This window comes from Rhagoletis zephyria, unplaced genomic scaffold, assembly GCF_001687245.7.
Source record: "Rhagoletis zephyria isolate East Lansing unplaced genomic scaffold, Rhagoletis_zephyria_1.1 Rzeph_scaffold_16982, whole genome shotgun sequence".
NCBI lineage: Eukaryota > Metazoa > Arthropoda > Insecta > Diptera > Tephritidae > Rhagoletis > Rhagoletis zephyria.
The window spans coordinates 1-9,377 of record NW_016174045.1 but is presented as its reverse complement, the minus strand read 5'-3'; the positions used below and the strand labels follow the sequence as shown (position 1 = coordinate 9,377).

The 9,377-nt window shown below is 35.5% G+C and overlaps 1 protein-coding gene across 1 annotated transcript in view; it reads right to left on the bottom strand.

Annotated features, from left to right (window-relative positions):
• Positions 1-2,388, bottom strand: part of LOC108379669 (protein scarlet-like) — a gene marked incomplete at its 3' end in the record, with an annotated part of 2,921 nt that extends 533 nt beyond the window's left edge. The window contains exon 1 of the mRNA XM_017636018.1: positions 1,638-2,388. Coding sequence (XP_017491507.1) covers positions 1,638-2,017 — 380 coding nt within the window. The remainder of the gene's footprint in view (positions 1-1,637) is intronic.
• Between the last annotated feature and the right edge of the window lie 6,989 nt (positions 2,389-9,377).

Here is a 9,377-nt window from a genome sequence, read left to right as displayed (position 1 = left end):
GGACTGATTTTAATAAAATTGCGGAACTTTGTTGTGCGTTTTTCTAACACTAAGACATAAACGTAACCGTTCAGTGTTTTTTCTTCTTTCCATTGCTCTTCCAATTCCTTAAGCGCATCAAGAAGGTCTGTTTTTATAGTTTTTTCAATTTAAGGCGAAGCATGTGTGTGCTCAAATCATACATAGTAGGTTTTAGGCTCAAGTCTCTGCAGCAAACTTGGTCTTATAAACTACATAGATATCCACAGATATATTTTTATCCATTTTGTAATAAATTTTTGTTATCNTTTATCGATTATTTATCGATTTTGTTATCGATTATTTATCGATTTTGTTATCGATTATTTATCGATTTTGTTATCAATTTAGCTATCGATTATTTGTCGCTTTTGTTATCGATATTTTTATCGATTTTGTGTTCGATATTTTTATCGATTATTTAGCGATTTTGTTATCTATATTTTTATGGATTTTCTAATAGATTTTGCTACCAATATTATTATCGATTTAGCTATCGAAATTTTTATTGATTTTGTTATCGATATTTTTTTGGATGTTACTATCGATTTTGTTACCGATAGAGTATAAAGATAAAAATTAAGATAAAGGAAAACAGAATAAAATAAATGTAATAAGAAGACAAAAAAATATATAACCTTAAGGAAAGTATGCATGTAAGTATGTACATGTATTGGTTAAGAGACAAAATAGATGTGTAACGTAAGTTTGCCTTCTCCAGTGTGGTCCAGGCGCACTTAATTTCTTTTTATTTCAGACAACTAACTCAACCAATAACCAATTCATAAAAGTATTAACGAATTCTGTTTTCTGTATTCTGTGCAGTTCTTATTTTTAACTGGGTCTTTTTCAAGTATATAGTAAAAACTAGGCTTTTTGAGTGACATGCCTTAGACTACGTATTTCTAAAATAAAAGATTGGTTTGGTCTTATCTCGGCAACTTTATGTTTAATGGATGCTTTGTTGTTGATCTGGTCTGTTTGAAGAGAAATTCACTTTTTTCAATTCAAAATTATTTTATCTCTTATTTGGTTCCCCGCCTCTGAGTAAACAATTTTTGTGTTTTCCTTTTCGCTTTCTCGTTTACACAATATCATACTTATACACTTATGTATATACATACATATGTGTACGTAAATAGGCATAAATACCCTAGAAGCTTTTTTTCACTCGAATGATTTGCTAGAATCTCAACGGCAATGAAGTTATTACTTAAAAAAAAAAAACAAGTCGCTAAAACAACTCTTGGCCGACCAGCGAGATTATAAATAAAATGACACTTTATCTCTGCACGAGCCAAGATAAAAGCTTTGTGTACCTTCCGAATTTAAAGTTAGTGAAAATATTAATTTTTGCTTTATAAAAAAAAATTTAATTAAATAATTCACTTTCCAAGCAGAAAAGTAGCCAGCGAATATTTATCTCGAACTGACAGCAAAAGCCACAAAAAGCAATCTCGACCGGAGTAAAGGCGCGAATTGACGTTGACACGATAAAGGTCCTTCAATGTTTCAAGCGCACAAGCAAAGACACATACATGCACATGCACACGCACAAACATTAATACTTTTAAACACATTCGCTAAGGCGCACACACCCACACAACACATCCACCCACCTGGAGCCCATTAACGCCATCAGATTGCCCGGCTGCACTGCACCCGTCGAATTGTTAATGATTCGCTTCATTTTGTGCAAGCTGCCACCACCACTCGTCCCATTCGGATCGCCTGTCGTATAGACGCACAGATCACGCCAAACCAAGGTAGCGCCTTGCTCGGTGGGTGACCACTTGCTATAGCTGCGCAATGGCAGACTACGTTCCGAACTGTTGCGCGTCGAATCCATACGTGGCGGTGTGGTGGAAATATCGGTGATAGCAAGACGACTACCGGCACCGTTTATACCACCAGGACTGGCACCAGCACCACTCCGCCGCTTACCTGCTGCCTCTGTGTCCATTCGCGGCACTGTTGTAGCTGTTGTTGTCCAGGCCATTGACGTTGCCACTGCCAGGCATTCCTACAACATCCTGCATCTCAATTTGCTCACAAGCATCTAGGCGCGCAGTGTTGATGAAGCCAGCGAGTGGCGGATTATCGTTGCGCGTTTGCTCCATCGAAATGAGATTATCCTTTGACATTTTTATTGTTTCCTCAAAGGATTTATTACTCAAATATATTTTTTCCCCCGCTTTCACTCACTTCAGCCAATTTTCACTTTATATTTTAATCTGACTCGAAGCGAAGACCGTTCACGTGTTTGCTGCGTATCGCACGCGGCAAGCAACTGATTCTTAGGTTTCTTCGTTACTGGCTTTGTACCCCATGAAAACAAGCATACGGATATTTTTAATGAAGTTACTAGCAAACTTGTACTATGTACTGCAACTGTATCTTAATGTATGTATGTGGTTGTGGTAGAGGTAGCTTGTGTGTGTACTTATTANTTGAACAACGTACTATTTATTTGTAATAAACTTGTCACTTGCACTTGAAATTAGGCGAGTATTCGTGCAGATGCCCGCCGGTGTATTAAGATGCGCCGATATAAAATTTCACGCAGATATTGTTGGAACACAGTTTTTTCTTCTAAACAGAATGTCGAACTAGAAACAGCGGTCCTTACTCCTAACAGGTGCGCTGCCATCCGCACCCACCAAAGCCATGGAAACATTCCTAAACTTTCTGCCCGCAGACTTTTTTGGGAAGCTACAAGCGAGCTGCAATGCAGTAAGACTAAATGTACTGCCTAAATGGAAAGACACCAGTTCGGTAGCTCCAATATTCTAAGCAACTACGCCGATACGTTTAGGACTCCACCGCTATAGCTCGAGAATAAGTTCTCTACTCATACCCCTTCGAGGAAGGACTGGGGGACGCTCGAATACTCCACAGCCACCTACACGGATTGATCTAAAGTAAATCGAAGAGTTGGGAGTGGAATACACCCCAGGGACCTCTCATTAAACCTTTGTCTTCCAAGCAGAACTCGGGACCATAAAAGAGGCTGCACTCTGGCTTATGGAATCTTCCCTTAACCTGCCTTCAGTAACTATACATTCCGATGGTCAAGCAGCTATTAAGTCATTAGATTGCAGTGTAACCTCGTCAGTGACTGCGGTAGATTGTAGAAAAGTCCCTAACGATTTGGCTTCAAGGACTACCACCCACATTATGTGAATGCCGGGCCACAGGGTCATTCGAGGTAACTGTGCAACGGACGAGCTTGCGAGGAAGCGAATTACCCTGTCTAACGTTAATGCCTCTCATGCGGTCGGCGTACCGCTATCTACCTGCAAGACATGCCCCAATACATACTTCGTTGAGAAGCAAATAAAAGATAGTCAAAAGAACCCACGTGTGGGACGACTCGACAAATCCGGCCCAGCCTCGACAAGAAAAGCTCCGACGCCCTCTACTAAGGCCGGTGAAACACTGCTTAATAGGAGGGCATGCCAGCAGAATGGACTTCCACCGAAATGGCCGCGACGTGGACGAAAACGAGAGTGTGGAACACTACTTCTGCCACTGTCCTGCCCTTTCGTGGGAGAGAAGACTCTCATTTTACCGCCACCTCTTTGTCTGTCTGGCTGACCTAAGTGAAGCGCACATTCATGAATTCTCGCGCTGACCTAACCAACTGGCTCTACTTGTAAGTGAACGGTCTCAATTCGTATCACAACGGGACCACTGGGTCCAACTCTGCCTCTCTCCTACGCTAGATGAAGTCTAGTTACCGCAGATCCTGTTTTTCATCCAAGCCAGCATGGAAAACCAGACCTCATGGCGGAACAAGGAAATAAGCCGACAAAAAAAAAAATGAGATCTTCAAGTTTGCGAAACAATTTCTCCTGCACATTTTGGCGCCACGACATGTAAGAAAAAGTATGTAAAAAAATGTGTGCCATATACATACACAGCTGGCAAAAAGTATTGGCACAGCTGCTTTTTTACAATATATGCAACGATTTTTATTGTAATATTTTTCCGACAATTTTTTATGAAAACATTCCACAACAAAAAACATAAAAATATAATTTGTAAACGTTGTGCAAAACTCGCAAAAATTCAGCAAATTTTTATGCAAAATTTCAAATTTTAATAAAATAATTAGAATGGAAGTATGCAGATTTGTAGCCCAATAAATTTTATTGTAATAAAGTAGAAGTTCTAAGTAGCTATGAATTACCGTTGATTTATAGCAATTTTTTGTTCACACAGTCTCTTCCAGTCAAAAAAAATTTTTCGAAAATACTTTATATGAAAAAAAACACCTTCAACGGAAAAAATTATCAAAAATCAATGCGATTTTTGACTAACTCGGAACTTGCATTTTCTATACTAGAATTTAATTAGCTACAAAACATATGCATACTCAAAAAAATTCGAAAAAATTAAAAAGTTAAAAATTTGCATAAAAATTACTTTAACTTTTCGCGAGTTTTGCACACAGTTTAGAAATTATAAATTTGTGTTTTGTCTTGTAGAATGAACAATATTTTTATTAAAAATTAGCGGAAAAATATTAGAATAGAAATTTGTGTATATATTGTGAAAAATTCGCTGTGCCAATACTTTTTTCCGGCAGTGTATATGTATATATGTATGTATGTAAAAAAAAATAAAAAAAAATAATAAAAATAATAGAGCGCTACAGAACTTTGAACAGAGTAAAGCGACCATTTACATTGGCTCTTAAACTGTTCGTTCATATATTCTGTTAAAACCGAGGTCGCTGTTAAAGCACTGTTAAAACTACTGTTATCGCCTCAATTGCTTATAACGTCTGCACTGTTTAGTCTTTGCTTATTGTTGACAATTTAAGCTGGCGCTCTTATCGGCGATTGCTCATAATTCCCTTATAAATTAAATTGCTACAAATTATATTTGTATTTGCATTTTGTGCGCTGATTTCTGTTTGCATACTGTTTTCTTTTTGGACAATGTAAAATTTTAATTAGACATCTATTTATTTGCACTGATTAAAATACTATTATCACTGCTAGCTGTGTGAAACGAACGACTTCAAATGCCGAATGCCGGTATGTAATAAAGTTATTACTTTTTTACAAAGCTTCTTAGAAAATATTTGCGCTTGAATTAAATTTTTTTTTTTAAACAATTCCTCTATTTTTTGTCTTCGCATTTAATTTTAATTCGATTGCAAGGTGTGCATAAATACATATATAAAGTTAAAAAATGTGTTGTAGATTAATATTTGTATGTGATTAATATTCAAAACATACATATGTATATGTACATGCATATATTTCCTTGCTTGTTTTTACTACGAGTATAAGATCTACATATTTTATAAAAAAATGTGAACCAAAGACTTTTAAGAACCATTGCATACAGGCAAATGGTATTGAGTTAATCAAATAAAACAATCAGCGCTCTTGCGCTCTCTTATCAATGACAATCTATAAATTCTACTGCACGTATTTGTATGTAAATGTGAGCAAATATTATACTCTAAAGGGTGTTTTATTAAGGTTTGCTAAACAATTTGTAAAAGTTTTTTGATATTTTTTGTCTAAGAGTAACATTTTCATAACCATTTTTGGTTAATGTAAGTATCAAAATCGTCACCAGTTATGCTCACATCTGCGGTATTAGAATATATCTGCAGGAAGGCATGCTTACCATATGTATAAACTTAGAAGGATGACAGGAAGAATACTGAAAAAAATAGTATAACCGTATAGAATATATAGGACATTCCATACAAAATTAATTGGTTTTTACATTCTCAAATTTTTACAGTGTGTCCATAAAGTTTGAAAACTATTTAGATTGCAAAAAAAAAAATCAAACGGTGTATAATTAGTAAAAAAATATATTTATAAACTGCAATTTTTCAATGCAAAAAAATATTTATTTAAATCTATCTCACACTCTAATGCAAAGCCGAGGTAATTACGCACATTTTGATTACTAACTGATTTTCTCCGACAAATAGTTTATTAACTGCAAAAAATTGGAAAACGATACATATTTTTAAGTTCACAAAAATTTATAAAATTTATTTTCGAGATTTTCGAATATCATAATGAAATAAAAAATAGGTGTATTCTTTCGATAAAGAATGTAAAAAGAAAAATATTTCACACAAAAAAAATATATTGAGGTGTAAATTTTGTATGGAATGACCCATATACAAGGAGGTACCCGCACGATTGAAAACCCACACACAGTTGCTGCTGCGGGGTCATGGATTCTGGGACGTCCAACCATCACACAAGTGTGGTGGTTGTGTCTCTTAATTTTTCTTCAAAGAAGGAGGCGAAGCGGAATCATCTGCCAACGACCGCCTACTATGGGCCACGGTCCAAGGCGGTTACGTTCACGAAAACCTGTGGCCCTCGTGAGAAGCAGTAGCACCCAATTCTGCTGATGGCTGGGTAATAAATTTTCCTCCTTGATGTCTGTTCTTTCGAAATTTGGCGATGGCACTTGAAAGTTTGTTACCGCAGCAGTCGAAAGTGTGGTCGTGCGGAATAAGATGGCTTGGTAATACTGGTTTCTTGCACCACGGCTACTCTGTTTCCAACCGGAGTTTCCGACAGAGCGAGTGTGGGTGAAGGTAGAGAAAGGTAGATTTTTAATGTTTTTAATGGTCTCCCGCCTAACGGAAACTTCGTATGTGGCGAAGGTACTGAACGTGTTGTTTAAGGGGTAAGTAGAAGACCGGATGTTCTACCGGAGAAACCACACATACCAGTCGTGTATTGACTCTTTATGTTGAGACAACGCATATGTGCACTGGGTGGTCTGCGTCAAAAAGGGGCTTGTCTTTTCAGTGATCAAACTAGAGCAAACCTGATGAATGAATGTTGTTGTTTTTGCCTCTGCATATTTGCCATATGACTCTATATTGTCCTCGTCTCTGCGAAAGGTGGCTGGTCTTGTGGTATACCGCGACGACCGAACTGTTGGTTTGAATTTTTAATGCCCCAAATAAACTCCACCTGGTCCAATGCTACACTGAGAAAAGAGTTTAGTTACGTCAACCAAATATGTTTATATCAACACATGATTTGGTTATAGTTACACTATTTGGTTATAATTACCAAATCATGTGTTGATAGAAATATATTTGGCTGACTTTTTTCTGAGTGTAGCAGAAATCAGCCTTTCGAGTACAAATGGCTTTGTGGGCTTAATATTCTGAAAGTGGACAGCGAACCCACAATTGATACTTCTAGAAGGCGAGAGATGATTGATCTATCTCTATAAAATCCAAAGCGGGCTGGTTAATTTTGAACTGTGTAGAGTATTGAGTGAGGGCTAGCACTCGCTTTACAGGTACATATAATGAGTTTAAACGTCAAAAAACGTAAGTGGCATTAGTTTCAAAATTTTCTTTTTGATGCAGAAATACATATAGATGCTCTGGGAACATTGCTGCATCAAAAAGAAAATTGTGAAAAATATGTTGCTTACGTTTTTTTGGTGGTTAGTAGGGAGGTAGTAAGAAAAACAGATTGGCTGTATTTTAAAGACAATTTTCAGAATTCACTTGTCTTATCGCATCTAACTTCAACCATACCACTACAATGATAGCTCCATCTTTATCTGATGTGTAGAACTGTCGCGATCGCTTAACGCTTGCAAATTCCTTTATAATTTCCGCAGTTGTAGAGAAGCATTTTTCTATTCTGTCAATAACGAAACACCCTTTATATACACATAATTGGACGCATTGACTTCTATACATATGAGAGTAATTTCGTTTGTTGTGAAAGTATTTTTCAACGCTTGAATTAAAATTATAAAAACAGTTTGACCGCGATCATTGCAGTGATCGGTTTGCGACGCGGCTCGACTCTTACGTTTATGTAGCGCGAACGCAAAAAATAAATAAAATAAAAATAAATAAAAGGTTCCATGTAGCGCATAATAGTTAATACTGATCGCAGAGCTTTGTGGTGATTTTTTAACTAACTTGTTTATAAAGCAATACGATTTTAACAATAAACAACGTATGCAAAAACCTGAATACACCAATAAACATAAAATATTTAAGATACACATACACAGCAACTACAAATAGTCAACAATGCTGATTCAGTGATTTATGTAGGTAGATTTTATGGTAATTAAATGGTGTTACTTTTTACTTCGTATGCGATGTATGTATGTATATTATTGCTCTTAAAAATGAGGCGCAAATTTCAAGACGCTAGAAAATCGCATTGATTTGTAATAACTTTTTTGGCTGACTATGGAAGAAAACACACAACACCGTCAGCCAAAAAAAATATTAAAAATCAAAGCGATTTCCTAGCGTCTTGAAATTTGCACTTTAACCTACTAAAATTTAACGGGCTATAAAACTGCATACCTAAAATTTTTTTAAAAATTCTGAATAAAAAGCTTGAATTTTTTTTTACATTTTGGTAAAATTTGTTGAAGTTTTATAATTTTTGTAGAAAGTTTGAAATTTGCATTTATGTGGTGTTTTTTATGTAATGGGCTACACTTTTATAAAAAAATATTAAACATTGAATAAACAAAATAAATATATCCAAAACTGTTCAAAATAAAAAGTCACTTAATTAAATTGTAAGAGGCTGATATCTGTGTAGATGTTAAAAATTATATTGGCGATTTTTATTTAGAGCACAAAAGCCAAATCGACGATTTTTAGAATTTTTCTCTGTCTGTCTGTCTGTATGTTTGTATGTACCAGAGGTGTAACTAAAAATATAGTAAAACATTTGAGAATTGCCACCTGTTTAAAAATTTCAGTTTAAGTAAATTGATAAGATAAAGTAAATATTGCAATTTGGCTGTCAAAAGAAAGACGTTTAAAAAGGGCTACAGCCGAACATTTTTTTGTGGAAGGTTGCCACCTGTTTGAAAATGAGAGAGAGAAAGAGATTTAGTAAATTTCAAGGAGGGTTGCCACCTGTTTGCAAAATTGTATGCAATTAAGTTGATAAAATAAATGAAATATTACAATACTTATGTGAGTCTAACCAAAGGGGTTTAGAAAAGTTTACCTACTGTATTTTAGAAGCGGGTTGCCATTTATTTGAAAATTTTGATTCAGGAAAATTGATAAGATAACGAAACGAAAGTATTTGAGAAATCTTTGATTAAGAAATATCTTCAAGTTGCAAATATTCCACGTGGTATGTAGCACGTTTTTTTAAATATTAGTTAATACTGTAGTAGGGTTTTACGGTAAGAGCTCAAAACCAAACAAAAATTGTTTTTACAAAAATTTACAAACCATGTGGCAGCTGTCAACTCCCAAGATTCAAATTCGAAGTAAAATTCGAGACTAGCGTGTCGAAAGCCCTTATCAGTAGCATTTAAAAAAATATATTTTCTTATTTTTAGAAAAA